The sequence below is a fragment of the Hemibagrus wyckioides genome, linkage group LG04, assembly GCF_019097595.1.
Source record: "Hemibagrus wyckioides isolate EC202008001 linkage group LG04, SWU_Hwy_1.0, whole genome shotgun sequence".
Classification (NCBI taxonomy): domain Eukaryota; kingdom Metazoa; phylum Chordata; class Actinopteri; order Siluriformes; family Bagridae; genus Hemibagrus; species Hemibagrus wyckioides.
This window is the reverse complement of record NC_080713.1, coordinates 20,259,957-20,285,461: the sequence shown is the minus strand read 5'-3', so window position 1 is coordinate 20,285,461 and position 25,505 is coordinate 20,259,957. Positions and strand designations below refer to the sequence as shown.

The 25,505-nt window shown below is 39.8% G+C and overlaps 1 protein-coding gene and 2 long non-coding RNA genes across 3 annotated transcripts; all 3 read left to right on the top strand.

Annotated features, from left to right (window-relative positions):
- Nucleotides 1-7,216: 7,216 nt before the first annotated feature.
- LOC131351723 (uncharacterized) lies at nucleotides 7,217-14,556 on the top strand. Its single transcript, XR_009204428.1, has 4 exons — nucleotides 7,217-7,586; nucleotides 8,046-8,481; nucleotides 11,821-11,894; nucleotides 12,013-14,556. It is a non-coding gene; the product is annotated as an uncharacterized LOC131351723 (long non-coding RNA).
- Nucleotides 14,557-16,266: 1,710 nt separating this feature from the next.
- Nucleotides 16,267-18,585, top strand: LOC131352324 (uncharacterized). The gene is made up of 3 exons (XR_009204494.1): nucleotides 16,267-16,621; nucleotides 17,026-17,072; nucleotides 17,414-18,585. It is a non-coding gene; the product is annotated as an uncharacterized LOC131352324 (long non-coding RNA).
- A 1,642-nt stretch (nucleotides 18,586-20,227) lies between these two features.
- LOC131351510 (serine/threonine-protein kinase pim-1-like) lies at nucleotides 20,228-23,809 on the top strand. The gene is made up of 7 exons (XM_058386924.1): nucleotides 20,228-20,315; nucleotides 21,630-21,869; nucleotides 21,954-22,048; nucleotides 22,515-22,565; nucleotides 22,721-23,090; nucleotides 23,172-23,348; nucleotides 23,658-23,809. The coding sequence occupies exons 1-7, from the start codon at nucleotides 20,228-20,230 to the stop codon at nucleotides 23,807-23,809; spliced, it is 1,173 nt and encodes a 390-aa protein (XP_058242907.1).
- Nucleotides 23,810-25,505: the final 1,696 nt, after the last annotated feature.

Genomic DNA, 25,505 nt, shown 5'->3' with positions numbered 1-25,505 from the left:
ATCTTATTTTTTAAATAAACAATCACCACAGAAGTAGATAAAATCAAATAAATATGATGAAATCTGTTCTTATTTCTTTATGGGAATTACAGAAATATTCATTGGTTCTGAAGAAGAAATGAAAAAAAAAAGTTAGTTTTTTTTCTGACTAAATGCCCTTTTTTTGCCATACAGCACTTATACACACAACACAACAAATGTATAGACATTAATTTAATTTAATTTAACTTCTAATTGAGCTTCTACAGTTTTTACACAGTGATTGTCTACAAGAATAATAAAAGTTAGCAACACAGTCCAATTAGCATTAAAGCTTCACAATAGTTAAGTACACCAGCTTTTATGCTGTATGTTAATAGGGGAATACACCATTTGGCCTAGTGACACTGCTGGGTTTTGTTCTCAGAGTCAGATCACTGGCTGAAATACCAGAGCCACGTGTTGATGAAGGTCACATCACTGTGTGCTTGTGTTTCAAGGATGACACGGAAACTGTCCCAAGATCTACATGTTGTTTCCTTTAATCTAACAAGATGGAGTTTCAACAATGCTGAATCTTAAAGATAACTCTGAAGTGAATTGCTCATACAGAGGCTTGACATGACAGGAACAGACTAACATGCTGCTAACGTATAAACAAAGGAATATTAGAGAGGTTGGAGGCACTGTACTATGCAGGATGTGCTGCCAGGAACAAGCTGTGCACAAGTACTCACTCCTCAGGAGACACTAAAGGTGCTATGTCCTTTCTGCAGCACTTGATCATTAAAAAAACTTACAAAGCCTACTGGGTGACTTATGATTCTTGCTGAGGAACTTTTTGGATTGAAAAACCTAGAAAATAATATATATCTCCTTCTGGGTGACATGATTTGTGTTACACCGAATCATAACGTGATTCAAGTGTTACAACCAGTATTATTTGAGATTGTAAGAAGTTTAAATCCAGTAGATAGTGGTATAGCACTTTAATAGACTACATGCAGCTATAACATTGTGAAGTGGACACAGCATACTAGTTCATGACCAGTGTCCCGGCTGTAACCATGAGCAACACCAGTGCTTCTACACAATTTAAACAGTTCAACATTCTTAAAATTACATAGAGGACTGAGTGCATTTTTGAAAATAGATTTATCTAAGAGGAGACTAGAATAGAATTTACTATTGGTGATTGAGATCAGTTTCCTTGTGATTTCTCCATTGAACAATACAATAGATCTATTAGGCGCATCCCCAATGCTGTACGTAGCTAGATCTCTCTCTGGTGAAGAAAAGGATAATACAAGAGCCACTTCTAAAAGACAGGTACAGCTGGATGGCATACAAAGAATAAAATTTCAGCATGGCTCTGTGAATTAATGAGTGGAAACATCAAGATTTATCAGTCAACCCTAAACTATAGTGTCAGGATATGATCACAGTTATTGATGAATGTCTGATTGAATGATTGAATTGATTGATTGAATGATTGATTGAATGTCTAGTTAATTCATATAGAACATTTAGTCAAATCCAGGCTTATGGACCCATTGTGCTCACTGAAGCCTCATCTTCTAGATAAGGTTTTGGTTACTGTGTAAGCAGGTAGGTACTATATAACTTGAGTTGAAAAACCCAAAACATTAGCTACTAAGTGACTAAAGGCTGGCTATCAAATACAACATGGATACACTATACAAAGGGGTGATTAATACACGTGCAGGACTGAACATTCCTCAAAACAGCACTCAATTTAAATGATACATATATAGGGTTTTATATGAGATATGGGTTTTACTGTGTTTCTAATTTTCATAAGTTTGGCTTGAAGGGTTTCTGTGGGTTGCTGAGAACACTATGTTTCTGCCAGAGTTTTCCTTTTCACTAAAACCCAGACACAAGGAGTAAACAAAACTCATTTTAAGTGTAAATTTAAGTTTTTGAGAAAGAAAGCGTGTCCTCACCGTTTCCCATTGAGGCCTGATGGCATTCTTAAGTGGCTTTCACACTGGAAATTTAGTCTGAAACAGAGTAGGGTTTGCATGAAATAATGGTAATGTGAATGCTGTCATATGGATCAGGACACACTGAACTCAAGGCTGAGGGGACTGAGTTCAAGTTGCACTGGAACTGTGCTTCATTCATTATTCCCATAAATGCAAACGCAACTCAGTATGTATGTATGTATGTATGTATGTATGTATGTATGGTGAGTCACATTGTGTTCTCCAAATGCATTTGTGATGACGTAAAATGAACACAAACACTCAGGGGTTCAATAGAATTAAGTTGCGCTGCAGAAGTACTGGGAAAAATCACACTCAGATTTGGACCACAGCAAATGTGCCCAGAGTGAAAACTATTACTGTATTACTTCAAGAGATGTTTATTAGACGAGTCCTAGGATAGGATAGAGTGAATATAAATGTTAACTCCAGAAGTGATTATGATCTGACAGGTTTTCCTTTCTAGAAACTGAAAAATGCGCAAGCATAAATTGAAGTAGTTTGGATAAAGAATAAAGAAAACACATAGTAGATCCATTCAGCTTACAAGCTGCTGGATTCGACAGCATTAGGAATGAAGCTAAGATGCTGCCAAAGCAAAACCGGTGAATGAATCTATCCTGCTGCATGAAGATGCAGGACGAGTGACCTGTAGACATTTCGTATGAGTGCAACTGGTGTTTCATAGCAAAGTACTGTTTAATATTTCCCATTGGAAATGTATATGAAAATACTATTTTATACTCACATAAAGTCTTATACAATTTCAGGTCTAAAATTAATGTGACCTTCAATGTCAAAGGTGTTCCAATTGTTTTACAAAAAAAAAGTTTTCAGTCTTGCTGAGGCCATCAGGGTATGTGCCAAGGGATTTATAAGTAACAATTAGCTGATAAATAACAGAAATCCATGTGAATAAAGGAAATCTGACAATAATAAATGACAAGTCATCACACTTCTAGCCCGTAACACCCGAGAGCTAGGGTTCTCTGGAGCATTTTCACTCTCTCAAGACAATGATAAGGTGATATTGCTTAGACATAGGAAACTAGTGGGATGAAGGAATACCTTCAATCTTTTTACAGTTCGTGAGATGATCCAAGAGTTGTGTTTTAGTCCAGCCAAACAAGTGTTCAGACATTCAATATGAGGACTATTAAAAGTTTTAAGGGGAATAAATGCTTGGTATTGTTGATGGATCAAGTCCTAAAGTAAATGTTCTTTACTATGTGTCACATTTTCATGCATGAGTACAGGAAGCCTTCACCCATAAGGGGTCTCTCTCGAAAGCTCAGGAGAGTATGACACAACACTTCAGACAAAACTTTACTCATTTGCGGTGGATGACAAGGTGCTCATATTATTGCCTGTTCCAGGGTCAGCATTGTCTGCACATTTTCCCAGCCCTTATGAAGTTGTCAGGAGGTGTAATGAGACCAATTATATCATCAAGACTACAGATACTGTAGGAAGAAGCAGACATGTGATTGTCACATAAACATGTGGAAGGCATTTCACATGAGAGGGAAGACGTCAGCATTACTTCTGGGTGTGAATGGAAAAACTGCAGGCTCATCTGTTGCCGTAAGTTGCCACGCAGCACTGATAGTTAACAATGATGCTGAGCTTGACGTTAACGAGGCTTAGACGAAGTCAAAGTGGACCCATTGCCCTCTACTTGTTTGTCTAATTCTGAAATTTTAGCTAATCTTACGAACCTGCTGTGTCATCTGAATAATATCAAGGAACCGACGTCATGATACTTATTCGTGGTTTCCCACAATTGTTTATTGATGTACCTTCACAAACCCAGGTATTAGATCCTGATATTAACATTGATAGGGCTTTTCCTATTAAACAGCACCCTTATAGGATAAATGTGGCAAAAAGGGTGACTCTGAGAGAAGAAGTGGAGAAGTTGGTGCAGAAAGCTTTTGTTAAACTTAGCGTTAGTCCATGGAGTTCTCCATGCCTCCAAGCCTGGCGTTTTATTATTTACCTATGGACGTGCGTACGTGCGTGCGTGTCTGAACAGTAACAGGTGGCACGTTAATGCTGGTCAGCTCCCGTTAAAAAAAGAAAAGTTGATTCCGAATGCCGCCTTTTTCAACAAGACATGGACTGCAAAATATTTATTTACAGAAATCAAAGGTAAAGCCATGTGCTCAGTTACACAGTGGTACACAGGTCGCTGTGGTCAAAGATTACGAGGAGAAATACAAGAACTTGTCTGATGAAGAGCGCGCAAAGGAGTCGGAGGCTGTGACACGCTGCAAACCCGACAAGGACTTTTTACAGAACTTCCCACACCCAGAGATGCAGCTGTCAAGACAAGTTATGTCATATCTCACAAAATCGCTAGAAAAAGTAAACCGTTTTCTGACGGAGAGTTTATTAAGGAGTGTATGGTGGACTCTGGTGCCCTGATATGCCCAGAGAAAAAGGGAGCATTCGAGAACGTGCCCCTCTCCCGACGCACTGTAACGAGAAGGGTTGAGGACATCGCGGGAAATCTGGAGCTTCAACTGAGGAACAGAGTGGTCAGTTTTGACCATTTTTCACTGGCTCTGGATGAGAGCTGCGATTTACGTGACACTGCCCAGCTACTCATCTTCTTACGTGGGATCACTGCAGACTTCAAAATCACGGAAGAGCTGGCAACCTGGATTTTTCTCACTGAACAAGTAAAATGAACTGAAAACAAGCACTTATTGCTTTTTGAATGAAGTTGAGCAGTTGCTTATCTTTAACATAATGCAAAACATCTTTTCAGTATTTGTGAAGATTAACAAGTTAAACGCAATAAATAATAAAACAGTGATGCAATGATTGTTTTTGTTTTAAACTGTTTACTTCTATAGGATTGTTTTCCTCTTTGACCTACTCAACAATTCATAAGTTTACATAAATATTTACAGAATATCCTTATTCTTCTGATTAGCAGTAGCAGCTAATCAAAATATATAATTCATTGCTTTCATTCATTTTGGAGAAAATTAATATTGAGCAGAATTAAGTTCAAGTTATCGTTGGTTCGGCCCTCCAACACAGTTCATATTTGTTATGTGGCCCCCTGTAGAAATTAATTGCCCAGCCTTGCTCTAGGCCAACCTTCAGGGACAAGCACATTGGACGAAGGTGTATGTGGAAGGAGAACAGCTGGACGCAGGATGATTTGGCTGTGTGTTTGTTGGGATACGCAAAGACGACAGATTGCCCATAAGTCTTTCCATTTCTGTTTTTACTCTAGCCTTTGAGCAATTTTTGGCCACAGCCATCAGGGAATACTGTTTCCATGATCAGATCCGTTGGTGTCTGAGCGCCAATGCAGAAGACAGACCCAGCCTGGAGCAAATAGAGCTTCGGCACTGGTTTTACTTACTTTGCAGTGTAAATTTACAGGAGACAGGGACCACTGCACTAACCTCCATCTGAAAAATTAAATACATCTGAACCTTTTGTACGGAATTATAAGCCATGCATTTGATTTCAACTGAATTCCCTATTGTTCTTTATTTCATTTTCTCATTATTTCATTATTTTGTGATTTATTAAATAAACAATAAACTAAAACAGAGTGTGCATTACATTGTTTTTTTTTTCATGTCATGGATAAGAGCAAAATGAGAGCATTAATATTGCTTCTGTAAGAAATGACTTGACATATCAGTCCCAAATATTTGTTAGGAACAGCATTGGACTAATATACACTACTCGCAAAAAGTTAAGGATATTCGGTTTCCGGGTGAAATTTCAGGATGCACCTAAAATGCAATACAACCTTTACAGGTGAACTTAATTTGACCTTCTCTACACTTTTGAATGCACATGTCCAACTGTTCATGAATCGACCAATAAATTTTCTGGTTCAATTAGAATTGGTATTTAAACAGTCCTCTTCATCATGCTGTTCACAGTTTGACATCATGAGACCAAGACGACACCAAAACAATTGATCAGCAGTACCTCACCATTGCAAGGCTTCAAACAGGATGTTCTCAGAGGGAAGTGGCCACTGAGCTTAGAGTGTCACAGAGTGTCATCAGCAGGTTGCGACAGAGATACAGAGAGACTTGAAGATTCACAGAAAGGCATAGAAGCGGACGTCCTTTGGCCACACCCCACGTTGATGACGTTCTTCTGACGTTGTTCTGCTTCATTGTGAACAGTGACCTGCGGTACCGGATGATGAATGCCACTCAACTCCAGGTACATTTAAGGGAGGTGAGAGGCACCCAAGTGTCACATCAGACCAGTCGAAACTGTTTACATCAGCGTGGCCTGCGTGCTAGACGACCTGCAAGGTACCTGACCACACCACTAGGCACAGGCGTCATCATCTTGCATGGGCCAGGGAGCATTTACGCTGGACGAGGGACCAGTGGGCCTCAGGGCTGTTCCCTTGAGACGTCAAGGAGAGCGCTATGCATCAGCCACTGTTGTGGTGGTGTTACAGTCTGGGCAGGTGCGTCTACTCAATACAGAACTGCCCTACATCTTGTGAATGGTAAAATGACAAGCCAATACTACCTGAATACCATCATTAATCCAGTCATTGTGGCCCTGCATGAACAACACAGGCCTAATTTCATCTTCATGGACGACAATGCTCCAGCTCATTGAGGTCGCATCATTAGGGAACAGCTGCTGGAGGCTGGGGTACCTCAAATGGAGTGGCCTGCACTTTCTCCAGACCTGAATCCCATAGAAAACCTATGGGATCAGCTGAGTCGCCGTGTAGAGGCTCATAACCCTGCACCCCAGAACCTCAATGACCTGAGGGCCGCCCTTCAAGAAGAGTGGAATGCCACGCCTCAGCAAGAAAATAAGTCGACTCGTGAACAGCATGAGACGTCGTTGTCAAGCTGTAATTCATGGTCAAGGGCACATGACAAATTATTGAGACATTGACATTTTTTGTTGTGGTATACCCACCTCTGTTGTTGGCTTTTGTTTCAATAAATTGTTTGAGATGAGGAAATCACCATTGCATGCTTCTACTTAAATGCCCTACTTTCATGATATAATATCACTGTCGTGTGAAATTTTTACATTTTCCATAAATTTCACCCAAAAGCCAAATATCCTTAACTTTTTTGAGTAGTGTATATACATTTTGTGGGTTTAATTATGTAAAAGTCTGCTCTATCTGTCTTAAAAAAAATTGGGAGTTTTATTTTGATGGGTATTGCAGCCTTCAGAGTGATAATGATTGCAGCAGTAATGAAAGGTTGTACGCGCTGGTTGTTATGGTTCATCATGGTTTCTAAGGATTAAAGGCATACGACTATTAATGCGTATCTTTATACATTATTCAGCTCTTACGGTGATTTCTGAAGTTATAAAGGATATTTCCACGGTGTTGAATGTGCAATAAAGCTTTCAGAAACATCAGTAAAAGTTTCGGCCATCATTAGGACAGGGTCCGCTACAGTAAGAGCTTCATCTTCGCTGGTTCAGATGTTCGCTGCACGTGCTGACTGACCGTTTCAACGTGACGATGGTCAATGGACTGCAGGACTTCGGAATCGGTGTGATGGTCTACGGAGCTGAGACACGAACAAGAATCTGAAAGCCTGCTCCAGACGGGAACAGAAGGTACAAAAGAAAAGGATTTATTTAATATAGATGTATAAATATGATATTTACAAAGTAATAAGTGGAGAACGTGTTTCCTTACAATGTGTAAAGTTAGGGGTTCTTTAAGAAATAGTTACTATTGAAACGTAAAAAGGTCACATGTCCAGGTAAGGTGAATTGCGGGATCATTGCATTATGGGTCGAACTAACATGGATGCGGAGACCCAATAATAGTAAACATCCAGAAAAAGAGTTCTTTATCTCCATGGTCTAAGAGGGTTCACACGGTAATTCATATTTTAATTTGTTGCATGTTGTTTTATATCACTTTACAAGAACGATGTTATTTATAAATATTGATGTCATTGGATTTGTTGCACGTGTTCACTTGCATATCAGCGGACGTTTACATGAGAGACTTAGAAATGGACTCTGGGAAATGCATATTTGAACACTGTATGCTTTATTTTCTTTTAGTTTTCACGGTGTCTGCTGAAAAGAGAGAGAGACAGAAAGACAAATAAACAGCGAAAAAGACATCTGTATGAAGCGTGGCTATTATTTCATTAGACCATTGCAGCTACAGTGAAAACGTAACGCCAGCAAAGTCGACAGTTTCCAGTGTGGCACGGTACCGGTCGGATAAGAAGAGAAAACAAGATCGCATCGCGTCGGAAAAGAAGTAGGAAAAAAAGGAGGAAACACGATCGCGTGGGTAGAGAAGGCGTCAGAGAAGAGGCTTGCCGTTTCATAGCTGTCACAGCCGAGGAAAGTACTGCGACCCGATTTGTAGAGGCCGACATTCAGCTACCGCCTTGCAAGTATCCTTTCTACAGGCTTCAGAGTACACTGTTTGTTTGTTAATCCCAACTTTACTTCAAGCTGAAGAGTCCTGCTCTGCAATTAACAGCAGGTTTGATTGTGCTATCTCTACATCTGGAAAAAGTGATTAATATATTGCTTTAATTGGTTTATCATTACAGCCTAACTGTTGTTTATGCTTTACCAGTGGTACTGTTGTGAATGGTTCTGAGGGTATTTTTTGATCTACAAGTAATAGTAAAGTAACCATGTATTACAGTGTTTTGCTAAAATGTTTACAATGTCAGTCCATGGAGAAAAGGCACAATGTGGTGAAAGTGAGCAAATTGAGATCATTCAGAGTTGATTAGGTTAAATGAACAATTAAAATCTCAAACTCATGATGTTGAAAGGGAAAGATTAGAGTCACTCATAGGTGATATCCATTCTAAAATACAGTCACTTCAAACAGCAACGATAGAACTTACTGCTGCCACTTCAAAAGGAGATGAACCTCGGAAATCATCACGAGAAAGAAAGTTAACTCCAAAAATGCAGGAGCTTAAGCAGCAAGAGGTTTCTCAAAAAGAGAGTAAGTTCATTAAGTCGTATGAAAGCTGGAAATAGCGAGTTAAAACTACACGTTGTGGGAGATAATTTTGTAAATGAGAATATATGTATGAGGTATGTGTGAAATAATCAGGGGGACAGCAGGAGTGAGTTCTCAGGTAAGGTTTATTCGTTAGGTCGTTTGAGCTTTAGAACAATATAAGGTTTAACACGGCATGTTGGCCTGTCACGGGCCTTGCACACAGGCTGCAAGGGCTTTGAAGAACAAATAGTTGTATCGATGATGTCAGTCTGGCAGGCTTTCTCTGCGGTACCGGGCTTTCCAAACTTGGACCAATCAATGGCAGAGACGCACCCTAGGTTGTTATGGTCAATCTTCGCTCCACTGGTACCTTGAGCGGTAGTGAGCTCATCATGAAGTAAACGCAGCGCGTGTTGGATGGCAATGGTGGTACCAGGCGAAATATCTAGAGTACATACGTAGAAGACAGCGGATGAATCAGAAAATCCGTGAGGTGTAAAAGTTAATAAAAGAAAGGGTGTTGGCCCCTGAAGAACTGAGAACTTACCCATGCTGTCTCCTGAAGAAGAATGAGGTATTGGCGAGAGTGAGGCCAAAGACAATCCCACTGGTGGGCGCGGAAAACGCCCAATTTTTAATATAATGATTCAGGAAAGTTTAATTATAATGGTATTCGAAAAGTTGTAAATTCAAAGATAATGGTGTAAAAAAAGAATCTAAAAGGTCTAAAAAAAGAAGGATGGGTGGGATTGTCTAGGCAAAGAACCAGTGACGTGTTGCATTGGGAAGATAAGGGAAATGTATATAAAGGCTGTAGTTGGAGTTCCCCGAGAAGAGGTTGTTGGGACGTTCATGCGTGAGCATCTCAATTCTTGTGTCAGCGCTGATTACAAAATAAAATCTCTTATCTGCATTCATCTAGTCTGCTTGATTGGCTTACTTGGGTTTGAGGCCTTACTAACTATGAGTCTCACTTAGACTGAGCTGTCGGGTCAGTGTGGAGCTGGAGTCAGATTTTTGTAGTGAGTACAGTAGAATTTTTATTCCACAACGTACTAAACTTAAGGGTGAGTGCTCTGATGAAGACTTAAGTGACCTGATGGATAGTGTAGAAGAAATGGAAACTTATACTTCAACTGAGACCATTGTCAGGAATCCCAAAAACTATTTTGTCCCTCACCAGTGAGTCTCTTAAATCTCCAAATTCACAAGTCTTACTCAGTCAAAACTCACTCCTTGTTTCTGGTCAGCAGAGAAAAACTTGTATCTATCAAAAGTGACATTCTTACTTGGCACAAAGAATTCCTCAAAGTTTGCCATTAGAACAGTCTGTTAGATTTGCGCCATTGAGTTGAAGCTATTATAAATGTTCAGTGCATCTTCACCTATTACATGCAAAAACATGGATGCCTTTAGCTTTTCATCGTCTCTCCGTGCACCGCTAGCTGCTAGATAGATGTTGAATCTTTGCGTGAAACGTTTCCAGTTATCAGCATAGAAGCAGGAAAGGTGATTTATGCTCTACATGACGGGGAAAAAAAACAAGCTCAAAGTTCTCTTTTCATCTAATTCACCTGCACCTGTCCACTACACAATCTGCACACGCCTGCTCGTGTAGCTCTCTGTGCAGATTCGCTATCTGTAAGTCCGCTTTATTTATTTTTTTATTTTAAACTCTCCCGTGCTTGCCAGTCCCTATATCTGACACCATGTTACATTTTAAACAACATGCTTAATGTCTTTTTAATCACTTCACTTTAACTGGCTTTTTATTTTGCATGTGCGCACACAACATGTCTCTTAGCACAACTTGCCGTTCACCCTCTAAACTGTCCGGACACACACGCACACAGAGAACCAAAATGACATGTAATCGTTTATAACACCATAGGGCCGTCTATGTGAACTTTTAGCACATAGTTATGCTTGCTCTATATATGGTTCCAGTGCTTCACAAATGAGTGTCTGGCAATCTGATGGACAAGTCTGAGTTTGGTGGTTGCCAGGAGAACGGTACTGGCCTGACTGCATTGTGCCATGTGGTGTTGTTTTAAAGTTTGGTGGAGGGGATATTATGGTGTGGTGGTGTCTTTCAGGGGTTGGGCTTAGCCCTTTAGTTTTAGTGAAATGAAATCTTAATGCTTCAGCATACCAAGACATTTTGGACAATTTCATGCTCCCAACTTTGTGGGAACAGTTTGGGGATGGCCCCTTCCTGTTCCAACTTTACTGCGCACCAGTCTACAAAGCACCAGTGCATAAAGACATGGATGAGCGAGTTTGGTGTGGAGGAACTTGACTGGCCTGCACAGAGTCCTGACCTCAACCCGATAGAACAACTTTGGGATGAATTAGAGCAAAGACTGAGTCAGGTCTTCTCGTCCAACATCAGTGCATGACCTCACAAAAGCACTTCTACAGGAATGGTCAAAAATTCCCATAAACACACTCCTAAACCTTGTGGAATGGCTTCCCAGAAGAGTTGAAGCTGTTATAGCTGCAAAGGGCAGGCCAGCTCCATATTAAACACTACAGACTAAGAATGAGATGTCATTAAATTCCTGGACCTAAAATTTTGCAAATTTTTCTCGATTTTTATCTTAAATCCAGTCCCATATTATAACTTTTTTAGTATCTTTATTAGCCGAAAGTATCCCATAATATTCTCATTCCAAACGCTTTTTATATCTCTAGGTTTATTTGTTTTCCAGAACGCCCGCTTATAGTCGGTTAGCCCATTAGCTCGTTAACCCGTTAGCCTGGCTACCAAAAGTTTGTTTATGTTTCTCATACCAATTATCTCTGTTGTACTACTGCTCTTAAACACTATGTTGGTTGTGGGTCTGCCTTTGAGTGCAGGTGAGGATTCATTCGAGCTGCACTCTGTGGACTTGGAGCTGGAGGCCGTGGAGAAACAGATCTGCGACCTATAGGTGAAGCTAGCCCAGCTGTGATAGTGGAAAGCCGTGCTGCAATCATCCCGGACTGACGCTCACCACGGTGTGAAACAAACACTCCCACAACCTCAACTCCGTGTTCTTCTCTGCCCAGGCCCAGCGCACCAAGGACGCGGCCCACCCAGGTTTTGTTCACTCCAGTGCCGGGGTACCACGCAGCCTGGATGCAGCAGCAGCGGAAGACATGAGCCAAGCCCCAGTCGAGGACCTCTCCCCCTCCGTCGCCACCCGTTTTCGAGATTTCGACCCGCAACCACTTCGCTCTCCTTCGCGAGACGGAGTGTGACCAAGTGATCATCGGAGACTGCATCATCCGGCACGTCCGTGCTACCGCGGCTAAAGGTAAGGTGCGCACTCGCTGTTTTCCTGCTGCTCGTGTCGTTGATGTCGCTGCATAGGTACCCGTGATGCTAAATAAGAACATCGGAGCTGTGGTCCTCCATGCTGGCACGAACGACATCAGGCTGAGGCAGACAGAGATCCTGAAGAAGGACTTGAGGAGCCTGGTAGAGAAGTTTCACACCACATCGCCCATGATGAGGCTCTACCGTTCTGATGGCCTGCACCCAAGCAGAGTTGGAGCAGCAGTCAGTTAGCTCTCGAAATTAGTTAATAGCTTTCGAAATAATCTAATCACAATTAAACCTGACAAAGGCCAAATAAGTAAAGAAAAACAATTTCTAAAGTTTGGGCTTCTCAACATTAGATCCCCTGCACCGAAAGCAATTATTGTTAATGAAATGATCTCAGATTATAGTTTCGACGCACTCTGTCTTACCGAAACTTGGCTTAGACCAAATGAATACATTGGTCTGAATGAGTCTACTCCATCAGGATATTCCTATAAGCATGAGCCCCGTCAGACTGGTCGTTGCGGTGGTGTTGCAACCATTTATAACTATTCTCTTACCGTCACTCAGAAAATAGGACCCAGGTTTAGCTCATTTGAAGTGCTTCTCCTTAATGTTGCACAAAAAATCCCTACTACATCTTTCTCTGGCCATCGTATATAGACCCCCGGGGCCGTACGCTGATTTTCTTAAAGAGTTTGCATATTTACTCTCAGATCTTTTGATCAGTTTTGACAAAGTGTTAATTGTAGGAGAATTTAACATTCATGTAGACGATGCTAACGATACTTTAGGACTCGCATTTATCGATTTACTAAATTCCTTTGGGGTTAAACAAAACATAAATAGACCAACTCATCGTTTTAATCATACACTAGATTTAGTTATATCACATGGGACCGATGTCACTGATGTAGCCATTCTACCTCAAAGCGATGACATCACAGACCATCACCTATTAGTGTACACTCTACCTGTAGAACATATTAGACATGTCTCTCCACGTTATCAATTTGGTAGAACTATTACTCCGACCACTAAAGACAGATTCACAAGCACTCTCCCAGATCTGTCTCAACTTTTTACTAGACCCCTAAATGCAGATGATTTAGATGAAGTAACTAACAGCATAGGCACTATTTTCACCAGCACACTAAACACTGTTGCCCCCATCCGACTAATAAAGGTCAGAGATAAAACACCTGCACCATGGTATAATAGTCATACTCGCGCCCTCAAGAGAGCAACCCGTAACCTCGAGCGAAAGTGGAGAAAAACCAAATTAGAAGTTTTTAGAATTGCGTTTAAAGACAGTTTGTCTTTGTTGCTATAGACAGGCTCTAAAGGCTGCTAGGGCTGAGCATCTGAGCAAACTGATAGAAATAAACCCAGATTCTTATTTAGTACAGTGGTTAGACAAACAAAACATCAGATTCCTGGAGAGAGTATTTCATCACAGTTTAGTAGTGAGGACTTTAATTGATAGTATCAGGAACAAAATATTGGATGTTCAACATTTGACAGCATCTGGTGATCTAGACCAGCCTATAGCTCCACATTTAAAGCTACAATGCTTTACCAGTATAGGGCAGGAAGAGCTATTTAAACTTATGGCTAACCCACGGCTAAATCAACAACGTGTTGGTGAGATCCAATTCCAACTAGATTGCTGAAAGAAGTGATACATGCAGCTGGAGAGCCTCTTCTGAATATTATTAATTCCTCGTTATATCTAGGTCATGTCCCAAAATCTCAAGTTAGCAGTTATTAAGCGTCTTCTTAAGAAACCTAAACTAGACCCTTATATCAAATTACAGACCTGTTTCAAACCTTCTGTTAATATCAACAGTATTAGAAAAAGTGGTGTCAGCTCAATTATGCTCCTTCTTACAGGAAAACAATATCCTTGAAGAATTTCAGTCAGGTTTCAGGCCCCATCACAGTACAGAAACTGCACTAGTTAAAATCACAAATGACTTGCTTTTAGCTTCGGACCAAGGCTGCATCTCCATATCAGTCCTGCTTGATCTTAGTGCTGTGTTTGACACTATATAGATCATAACATTCTTGTAGATCGCTTACAAAATCACATAGGTTTGCAAGGACAGGCATTAAAATGGTTTAGATCCTACCTGTCTGATAGATCCCCTTTTGTAGATTTAAATGGAGAACTAGTGTAGTGCCAGTGAAATACGGGGTCCCACAAGGATCAGTTTTAGGACTTCTGCTTTTCTCAGTATACATGCTTCCATTGGGTAACATAATTAGATGGCATGGGATTAGTTTCCATTGTTATGCTGATGATATATATCTCATCAAAACCAGATGAAATATCGAATTTGTCTAGATTAACTGAGTGTGTTAAAGATATTAAAGATTGAATGACCGATAATTTTCTATTACTAAATTCTGATTAGACAGAGATATTACTTATTGGTCCAAATACCAGTACACAAAAGCTCTCGCAATTCAGCTTGCATTTAGAAGGATGTACTATTACTACTAGCTCAACAGTAAAAGACCTGGGTGTAATATTAGACAGCAACAAAAACAGCCTTATTCCATCTTAGAAATATTGCCAAGCTTAGGAACATTTTATCTGTATCTGTCACGGCCAGGATCCTCGCCCTAGGCGGGGCTCGAACCCAGGCCGTCCGTTGTGCACGTGCCCACGCTAGCACGCGGCTGAACGCAGACCCAGTCACAGGATTCAGCGAAGCGCTGCTTTTATTCACACGAAGACACGACATGGGAAGACGAACAGGATACGAGACATGGCGTGGTTAAAAAAAAAAAAAAAAAAGGAAAATGAAGACGGAACGGGTAACAAGATCAACTCAGGAGCATAGACGGACTGGAACCACGGAACGAATAACAGTAAACAATCACGGACAAAGACGGGCACAAAAGGATCCCTATTTATAGGGCTAGACATTAGGGTAAACTGAGTACAGGTGAGACAGTCAGGGGAGAGAACAATAGGACAGGTAATCACAAGACACACGAACAAGCAGGCTTCTCGGGTTCACCTGCCAGCGCTTTCCTCGGGCCTGGCAGGGAACAGTCCAGCAGTTCCTGACAGGTTCTGATGCAGAAAAGCTAGTTCATGTGTTCATGACCTCCAGACTGGACTATTGTAATGCATTACTAGGTGGTTGTCCTGCATCTTCAATAAACAAGCTACAGTTAGTCCAAAATGCAGCCGCCAGTGTTCTTACCAGGTCAAGAAAATATGATCATATAACCCCAATATCATCATCCCTGCACTCGCTACCTGTTGAGTTTAGAATTGACTATAAACTAGCACTACTTACATTCAAGGCTCTAAACGTGGTCTTCTAACACGTTACAATCCACCACACTCTTTAAGATCACAAAACTCTGGACTTCTGGTAGTTCCCAGAATATCAAAGTCTACAAAAGGGGGTATTTAGCTCCTAAACTTTGGAATAGCCTTCCTGACAGTGTTCGGGGCTCAGACACAGTCTCCCAGTTCAAACGTACACTTAAGACTTATCTCTTTAGCCTGGCATACATTTAATACATCCCATTACCTTGTAATTCAGTACATCTGATTAAATGCACATTATCATCTAGTGCTGCTAATATTATGAACAGCAGCTATGCTAATTACTTTCCACTTGTTTCCTTTCTTCTACCCATCCCGAGGCATACGGAGATTGCGCCAGCTCCAGCCGGGTTCTGCTTTGTGAGGATTGGGGTATTCAAAGCACCGCTGCCAACCTTATGTGGATGACAACAACCTCCTTATTAATTTACATAACATTCTACACATGCTGTATCTGCATCACACAATTGACTATACATAAATGCACAAAGGACATTGTTCATATCACACTCTCCAGTGTTTAGAATAATTTTTGATCACACTCTCCGCTGTCACCCAAATGAAGATGGGTTTCCTTGTGAGTCTGGTTCCTCTCGAGGTTTCGTTCCTCATACCATCAAAGGGAGTTTTAAAGCTGCTTTGAGACAATGCTCTTTGTTAAAAGTGCTATATAAATAAAATTGAAATGAATGTGCATGTAAAGGCAGATGTCCCAAAACTTTTGGCTATAAAGTGTATATTACCTTTTGCACATACCGTACACTTGTAAATAAATTACCTTGGTTTCTCTAAGTCAACCTTTAGGGACGTAACAGTCACATTGGACGGAGGCATATTTAGAAGGAGAACTGCTGGTTACAGGAGGATTTGGTTGTGGGTTTGCTGGGATACGGAAAGAAGACGGATTGCCAGTAAGTCTTTCCATTTCTGTTTTTACTCTAGCCTTTGACCAGTTTTCTACACAATCAGAAGTAAAGTTGATCAGTGCCACTAATGGACAGAAGGTAAGCAATCACGTCTTAACAAATTTGAATCTTCTAAGCTTAATTTGCACTTAAATTAGAGAAAAACATTATAACAATATTAATACTGAACTGAGGAATGGCAGTGTTCACTAGTAGGCACTAGTAGTTCCTTTTGAAGGAGGTTGATTGTTATACGTCTCTTAACCTCCCTTTACTTTGACATCTTTTGCTGCTACATTGGACATCAAGGATCAGTGTAGCATTGTGGGATTGGCAGTAAGGTTGCAAAGCTGTTATTTCAAAACAGTAACTACTGCTCTTTCATGCATAAAATTAAAATTATGTAACCTCACAAGCCAGATGAGTCTGAAGAGCTCTTTTAGTTACTTTATGTATGTAAATGATTTCATTTAATTACACATAACACATTCATCTTTCCTCAGGTTGCAATCAAGTCTCCAAAAAGATGCCATTTGAAAAACTGCAGCTTGTGAGTTTCTTTATGCTGATGTACATCTTACCTATTACTATAATCTAGCACAAAAGCTAAAAATTTCTAAGATTTCTAAGAAGTGCTTGATAAGTAGTATTACAAAGGATGGCATTATAATGTGTGGCAGGAGGAGCCAGGGGATACTGCACCATGATGTCAATCCAGAAAACATTCTGATTCAGACAGACACATTTCAAGTCAAGCTGTTTGACTTGAAAGAGACCTCGTCAAAGACTCTTACAATTACTTTGCAGGTGTCTGATTTGAGACCATGAGTTCTTGGTGGCAGCAAGTATTGTAACTCTCTTTTTCTAAATCTAATGTGTCTTTGTTAACAGGCACACCTGAAAATGCCCCTCCTGAGTGGTTCAGACAGGAGCAGTACCAGACAGACCCCGCTACCGTCTTTTCTGTGGGTGTGACGCTGTACAGGCTGGTGTGTGGCTGTCTTCCTTTCGAGACCATTAGGGAAACGACAAATGGCTATTTGTTCTTCCCCACGAAAGTCTGTCTCAAGGCAAGGAACTATACTCAATTTAATACTTTTGAAAAATTATGATTCAGATTAGGAGGTAAATTCTCCCAACCAGGAAAGGGTGCTAGTTCCAGCCAATCGTCACAGTATTTAAGCAGTCCTGTGTGCACGCTAATGTGAAGTACTGTAATGAGAAAATGAGGAAAAGAAAGAAAAGAATTGACAACAAAAATCGTGTTTTCCAGTAAAAATGGGAAACAGATTATCTTTTCAAGAGTTCAAGGGGGCACCCATTTGTTTGGTTTGTTTAGAAATGAGGTCTGTAATGAAGGATTTTAATTTAAATCACCATTACACCACTACTCCCAAATATAAGTATGAAAGATACACCGGTGACGCCAGAATTGCTCCCATCACAAATTTGTAAAAGTAAAATACATCGTCAGCAAAACCTTTTTGCCAAATGCATGACGGTGCAAGAATCCTCACTAAAGGCATCTTATGCTGTTTCACTTGTGCTTGCAAAAGCAAAGATGATGTTATCAGAGGGCGAAATTGTACATCAATACGCGATTGAGATGGCTAAAGCATTTGGAGAAGAGAAAATAGTCATGAACTTTGAGTCTGTATCTTTGTCCCGCCGAACAGTAACGTGGAATTTCTGACTTTCAATGTCAAGTCTAAGAAAAACTAAAATATGCAATAAACAATTGCAAATACTTTTCTCTTGCGCTGTATGAAAGTACAGACGTGACCGATGCCAGTCAGCTACTGATCTTTGCAAGAACGATTACAGGCAACTTTAATGATCAAGAGGAGCTGTTAAAGCTGGCTTCATTACATGACACCACTACGCTTCAGTGGCCTGTATGGCCACACCTGTGTCTCAAAGGAGAATCGAGATGCAGAGCATTATGAGGAAGTAACCTCCAAATGATCTTGGCTTGTTCTACATTGAATCACACATGACTAAATGCACTGATACTTTGAATTTTGAATATAATGTTTCATTTCTAAAATTGTAAGACTGTTATGATCTAGCTGTGCTAATGTATAATTGAGAGCATGAGCTTCAGGCAGAATTACAGTTGAACATGCCAAATGAATCTGCTTTTGTTAAATTTGTTTCTCAACAAGGACTTGTCATAATGACTTTTTCAGAACTGACATTGAAAAGGGAAATTAAATAGTTTTTGGATTTAGGGTCTCTAGCTTTTATAATCAATGGGAAAATGAATTTCAAATAGCAAGAATTCTGTTGTTTAGAAATGAGTTTTTATTGTGATTTTACTTTTGAATAACCACAGACCTGAGGAACTACTGTACAATGACTTTAATCATTGCCTTTCAGTCCTATGTAGATGTTGTGGCAATAATGTTAAGCTCCAACTCTTCTGCATTCATGCGTCTCCCGAACATCTCCTGATCAGCTACAGGCGCTTTGCGTGTTCGCTCGGCCGAGGTGGAGGGTCAGCGCCCACACAGGAGCAGCAGTGGAGTGAAGTTCTGTGTTGTGTCTGATCTTCAGTCAAGAGGAGCTGAACATGCCTTAGACTTCTTGTACTTTTTGGATTCTCTATCACAAGTCAAAGTCTGCTGTTGTGTGGACCACCTGTCTGGCATTAAACTGACACCAAAACCAGCACACGAGTTGCCTGGCTGCTTGATCTGAAATTTTTACATCCCTTAAGTATGTGGTGGTGTATTCATCAAGTGCAAATGACAGAAATTTTATTAAAATTTTTATGATGTACCTAGTAGTGTGTGTTTTTTCTGTTTCCTTCACATGTCTGTCTTGTCAATGAGAACTTTGAAAGAGCTCAAAGTTGAATGCAATCCACCATCTAATTGTTCATACTAATTTTCAGGATAAAAAAAAAAATATATATATATTACATTGTTTACAACCTATGTCAGATTAGTGCAGTTAGTGGACAGTAATTACTGCTTAATATTTTAACATGGTTTACAGGATTAACATAAGTTGTCTTTATTTGTCATATGTACATTACTGCACAGTGAAATTCATTCTTCACATATCCCATCCTTGGGGGTTGGGGTCAGAGCACAGGGTCAGCCATGATGCAGCACCCCTGATGCAGCATGGTGGGTTGGGGGCCTTGCTCAAGGGCCCAATAGTGACAGCTTGGCGGTGCTGGGGCTTGAACCTAGATCTTCTGGTCAACGCCTCAGAGCCTTAACCTTAATTGTGATCTGGATCCTAGCACAAACACACTGACTAATCAAAACAGTAATACATCCATGTAGCTAACATGACAAAATTTCTGAGAAACTGAATCTTTTTATTTATTTAATGTTGAATGTTAGACAGTTAGCTAAAACGAGCCACCATGACGAGACTTTTTTTCTCTCTCCCCCCATGCCCCCCCCCCAACCCCCCTCCCCATCCCCCCCCGAAAACGTTCTAAAATTCAAATTTTAAAAATACACGAGTGGTGCGGCGTTAGCAACAGATACAGCAACAGGAAAAAAACCGGAGAGATTCAACATCGCAAGAAGTGAATATCGGACACAACAACAGGAGAAAAACCGGAGAGATTCGACATCGTAGGAAGTGAGTATCGGACACAACAACAGAAGAAATATCGGACTGATCCACCATCGCAAGAGGTAAGTATCGGATATTGGTACCGAGGATAAAGCGACACCTGCTGGGATGTTTCTGAACGGCTATAAAAGTGTATCTTCACCGGCTGTGATGGGAACCGTGTCCACGGCAGTGGGCTCACAGCGGACTCCCACAGGTAAGTGCTTTTATCCACACTCTGCTATCAGAATTTAGTAATATATTATATAGTTGTATTGTTAGTCCCCTGTCTGAAAGGTAATTTGAATGGAAAAGGGTTTAGTTCAAACCTTAACTGTAACATTAACTAGAGAAAAAAACGAGAAGACCTATAAGTTAGTTGAACCTAATGTTTCTGTCAGTGGGACGTTCAGAAATAAACAGGAATACTTTAGATAAATAGACAGAATATACTGTAAACTATTATTGTGATTATTGGTAAGGTGAGGCACTTTAACCTCTGTATTTTAACGTGTATATACACCAGAGGGCGCCAACACGGCGCTAGCGAGCTAACAGTAGCTCACTTCTGAAGTTTGGATCATTTTACTGACTCGGATCTTTGAATCTCTTTTTCGAGTCATTTCGTTCATTTCATTCATTTCAGCAGAATATAACTGCAATAATAAATTAACAATAATAAATGATAAGTCTAGTCAGCAAACCCGTTGTGTGAAAGCAAGTAACTCAACTCAACAATCACTTGGCCACCCTAATTTTGTCAAAGTTGTGAAAAAGTTTGAAGGAGACCCCTGATATATACTCAGTGATAAAATTCCCTTACTGACTTCATGCTTGGGAAGTAACAGGTTATAATGTGAATCAATAGTAAGATAAATGACAGCTATATGAGACAAAGAAAAAAGGAAGGAAAATAACTTTCAATCAATGTGTAAGGAGAGGATGAGTTTAGCTATATAAGTATACACACAGCAAGAGGAGGGAGGAATAAGACCACATCTTAGTTCAGATGATAACAAGGGTTTAAAAAAGGGTTGAGAAATTTTTTTTAGTTTGTATTTTTGTTGCATAAAATGATTTTTTTAGATTCACGCATATTACAATCAAAATGTTCATGATATTCTAAGCACATCTTGTAAGATAGTACTACTACTACTCTTAATAATAATAATAATAATAATAATAATAATAATAATAATAATAATAATAATAACAGTCCAACTCTGACGGTTTCCTGCCAACAGTATCAAATGAAAAAGTTTGAAAGATTGATTTGAATAATTTCCTTTCCTGTCTTTGTTTGATATTTCTTGATTTTTAGCTTTTTATAAATATCTTTTTAGATTAGGATGGTACGCACTGACAGAAAATGTCTCACTTTAACAATATTCACCATAAATAATTGTCTGTGGAATATATTTTAATGGAAAAGGAGTCTATCTATTAGTTTATATGTACAAAGTTGTCCTCTTCCTATGTTTAACGTTAAACATCACCCAAGTGTTCTTTGTGTCAGTGTTTCCATCCCCAGCTAAGCCGTTAAAGAAACGTCATCGTCACCATAAAATCCCAAGGTGTGCCCAAAGGACCATACAGAAAAGAAAGCGCTTGTTCTCGGGGCAGGCTGCAAACCCTTCAGAGCATCACGGGTATAAGGAGACAGACCAGCCCAGTAACCTGGCAGATACAACCGAGCCTCTGCAGAAGAGACCAAGGACAGAGAGGAGTCCAGAGGAACCTGCTAACCAACCCGTTATACGTCTTTCCAAATGTAAGGCAGAACTCATAGGTGAAATGCATAAACAGTGGGCTGAGTTACATGAATAAGAGACTTATAATTGGATGTTTTTTGCAGCACATTGGACAAAGACGTATTTGGAAGGAGAACTGCTGGGTGAAGGAGGATTTGGTTGTGTGTTTGCTGGGATACGGAAAGAAGACGGATTGCCAGTAAGTCTTTCCATTTCTGTTTTTACTCTAGTCTTTGACCAGTTTTCTACACAATCAGAAGTAAAGTTGATCAGTGCTCCTAATGTTCAGAAGGTAATCAATAACTTAATAAATTTTAATCTTTTAAGCTTAATTTGCAGTCAATTGCTGCCAGGTATTAGTCATAATCTTGAATATTAAAACTGAACTCAGGAATGGCAGTGTTCACTGGTAGGTGAGTGTGCCTTTTGAAGGAGGATGATTGTTATACGTCTCTTAACCTCCCTTTATTTTGACATATTTTACTGCTACTCTTGACATGGATCACTGTAGCATTGTGGGATTGGCAATAAAATTACAAAGCTGTTATTCAAAAGCAGTAATTATTGCTCTTTCATGCATGTCTAAAATTATAGACCTCTTTTAGTTACTTTATGTATGTAAATGATTTCATTTAATTACACATAACACATTCATCTTTCCTCAGGTTGCAATCAAGTTTGTCTCCAAGACGAAGCCATATGAAAAACTACAGCTCGTAAGTTTCTTTATCATAATATACATCCTACCTATTACTATAATCTAGCACACATACTAAAAATCAGATTTCTAAGAAGACCTGGATAAGTAGTATTACAAAGGATGGCGTTATAGTGTGTGGCACTTATTCTTTCCTTTTGTCCCATACTACAGACAGGATATGGATTGCTCCCCATTGAGATAGCGCTGATGGTCCTTGCGAACACCAAACCCTGCTCAAACATCCTGAAGATTCTGGACTGGTTCGAAGAGCCAAAACGCTATGTTGTCATTCTGGAACGGCCTGAACCATGTCTGGACCTCCATGAATTCTCCAGCAAGCAGGGTGGATGTTTGACTGAGGTCGAGGCTCGCATTGTGGTGTTTCAGCTGATGGAGGCGCTGAAGCATTGTAAGAGCCAGGGGATACTGCACCGAGATGTCAAGCCAGAAAACATCCTGATACAGACAGACACGTGGCAAGTCAAGCTGTTTGACTTCGGTTGCGGAGACCTCGTCAAAGACTGTTACGATCGCTTTGCAGGTGTCTGATTTGAGACCATGAGTTCTTGTTGGCAGCAAGTACTGTGACTCTTTTTCTAAATCTAATGTATCTTTGTAACAGGCACACCTAAATATGCCCCTCCTGAGTGGTTCATCCAGGGGCAGTATCTGGCAGACCCAGCTACCGTCTGGTCTGTGGGGGTGACGCTGTACAGGCTGGTGTGTGGCTGTCTGCCTTTCGGGACCAGTGAGGAAACCAAAACTGGCTATTTGTTCCTCCCCGAAAGTCTGTCTCAAGGCAAGATAGTACAAAGACTGATAAGCTATGGACTAATTAATAGGAGACTGAACTATACCTTATACACAGACTTGAGCAGAGAAAGAAGCATTCATTTATTTTAATGGATTATATGACTATGTATTAATTAGTCAATATGATAAAATTGACAGGAAACGTGTAGAGCTACAAGTGTGAGGAATTTTTTATGTTCTCCACAGCATTTTCTTTAAAGGATTATTTATTATGAAGCAGGTTCTTTATGGGGTTAAGTATTAGATTCTTCTTTCTATGTCTTATTGATTTATGTACCTGGGTATTGTGTAACAGAGTGCAGTGATCTGATCTCTTGGTGTCTGAGCCCCAGTGCAGAAGGCAGACCCAGCCTGGATCAAATACAGCTTCACCACTGGTTTTACGTACCAGATATCCGAGGTGCCAGTGCACAGGATACAGGGACCACTACACTATCCTCCTCTTGAAAATTGTATATATATATATATCTGACCTTTTGTTCAGAATTGTAGAGAACATTTGTACAGAATTTGTAATTAATTGTAAAACTGTAAATACATCTTTATATATTGTACATAATCTTTGCCTTTAATATACAATTAGTTTTTAAATTTTTCATTATCTCATTATTTTTGTGGTTTATTTAATAAAAGAATAAACTACAACAGAGTGGACATTACATTGTTTTTTGTATCATGGATAACTGTGTAGGAAGGTGAGGGCAAAATGAAAGCATTACTATTGCTTCTGTGAGAAATTACTTGATATGTCACTCCCAAATATTTGTTAGGAACAGCAAAAATAAAAAATAAAAACAAACGTGACATGATTGCTGGTGGTGCACAGTATAAAATTAGCTTGTTTCTTTTCCTGTTACTTTAGTTTTCTTTGCAGAGCAGACAATCCTGCCCACTAACCGAGATTTCCCAACCAATCCTTCCTCCACAATTTCTTCAATTTACATAAAGGATTTCTTCCTATTTAAAACATTTTTTATGAAAGAAATTTGTGGTAAACTTTTTCATCTATTAACCATCTATCACTGTACAGGGGTAATTACTTTCCAACATTCATTATCATGGCTGTGATTGGCATAATGAAAGAAACTTTAATCTGAGAGAGTATCTTTGTTTATGAAATAAACCAGGGAAAGAATTTGTCTTTCATCCGCAGCAGTGGTTTAATGTGATTGTTAAGGAATTTTGCTGTTCCTGAACTCACCATTGCTTTTTTTTTCTTTGTACCAAACCGATGATTTGGCCACAAGTAATATCCCTGATGGGTTTGTTTTAATTTTTCAGCCTAATAATGGCTGGCAGTGATGGCTTTTTGGACTTCATATTGAGAATTACCCTCAACAGATTCCAAATGCAAAAGCCACCCTCTAGACCTTTTCATCTGCTCACTTCTAAGTGAAATAAAGAGACAATAACACACATTGTCCTGCATCAGCTTCCTATACTGTTAACCTGAATTGGATAAGAATGATTTTGTTACAGATTGCTTTTGTTACATTCCCCAGTGGGTATAATTGGAGCAGACACAGTGTCGCTAGTACTGGTCCTGACTGACTCACTCGAGTTAAATGATCCGATTCCGCATATTAACTCATGATTCATGAGTCCGAGGTCTAAATTAAAATGATTCTTATTTGTCCTAATGCTGCTACCGTGCATTTTTTATGAAACAATACAGAACATTATATATTATATATTAACATTAATAAGAGAAAAAGCGGACTCGCGGACCCGGCTCATCGACTGATTCAGCTGATTCTCAGCGGACTCGCGGAATCGGGTTATAGACCGATTCAGTTGAGAATCTTACGTTTAGTCTCAGCAGTTATACTTTTTGCACATTTTGCATTTTTGTTCAGTTTGGTTGTTTTATTCCTTATTTAAGATATTTATTTTTATTCCATTTGGATACTTCTACATTTAACATGTTTAATTGTTGGTTAATATAACTGATTTGCACATTTTTCATTTTTATATTTGTGTTAAAGTTTGTGTGTGTGGGGGGGGCACTTTAAAGTAAATTTTTCTTGCACTGATATCGTAAGTCTTGATTCTTTTTCATTTACACAGGGACATGTTTATCGTCCCTGTCAGTGGCGGAATAAGCGCACATCGCGTCCTGGGGCAAACATGAACGTTCGGTTGG

What these genes read in the sequence shown, in the direction of transcription:
- LOC131351510 (XM_058386924.1), top strand. Translation starts at nt 20,228, where the DNA reads ATGTTTCTGAACGGCTATAAAAGTGTATCTTCACCGGCTGTGATGGGA. An exon ending in CTGTTACGATCGCTTTGCAG is followed by an intron (nt 23,091 to 23,171) that starts GTGTCTGATTTG and finishes TCTTTGTAACAG; the next exon opens with GCACACCTAAATATGCCCCT. An exon ending in CCCCGAAAGTCTGTCTCAAG is followed by an intron (nt 23,349 to 23,657) that starts GCAAGATAGTAC and finishes ATTGTGTAACAG; the next exon opens with AGTGCAGTGATCTGATCTCT.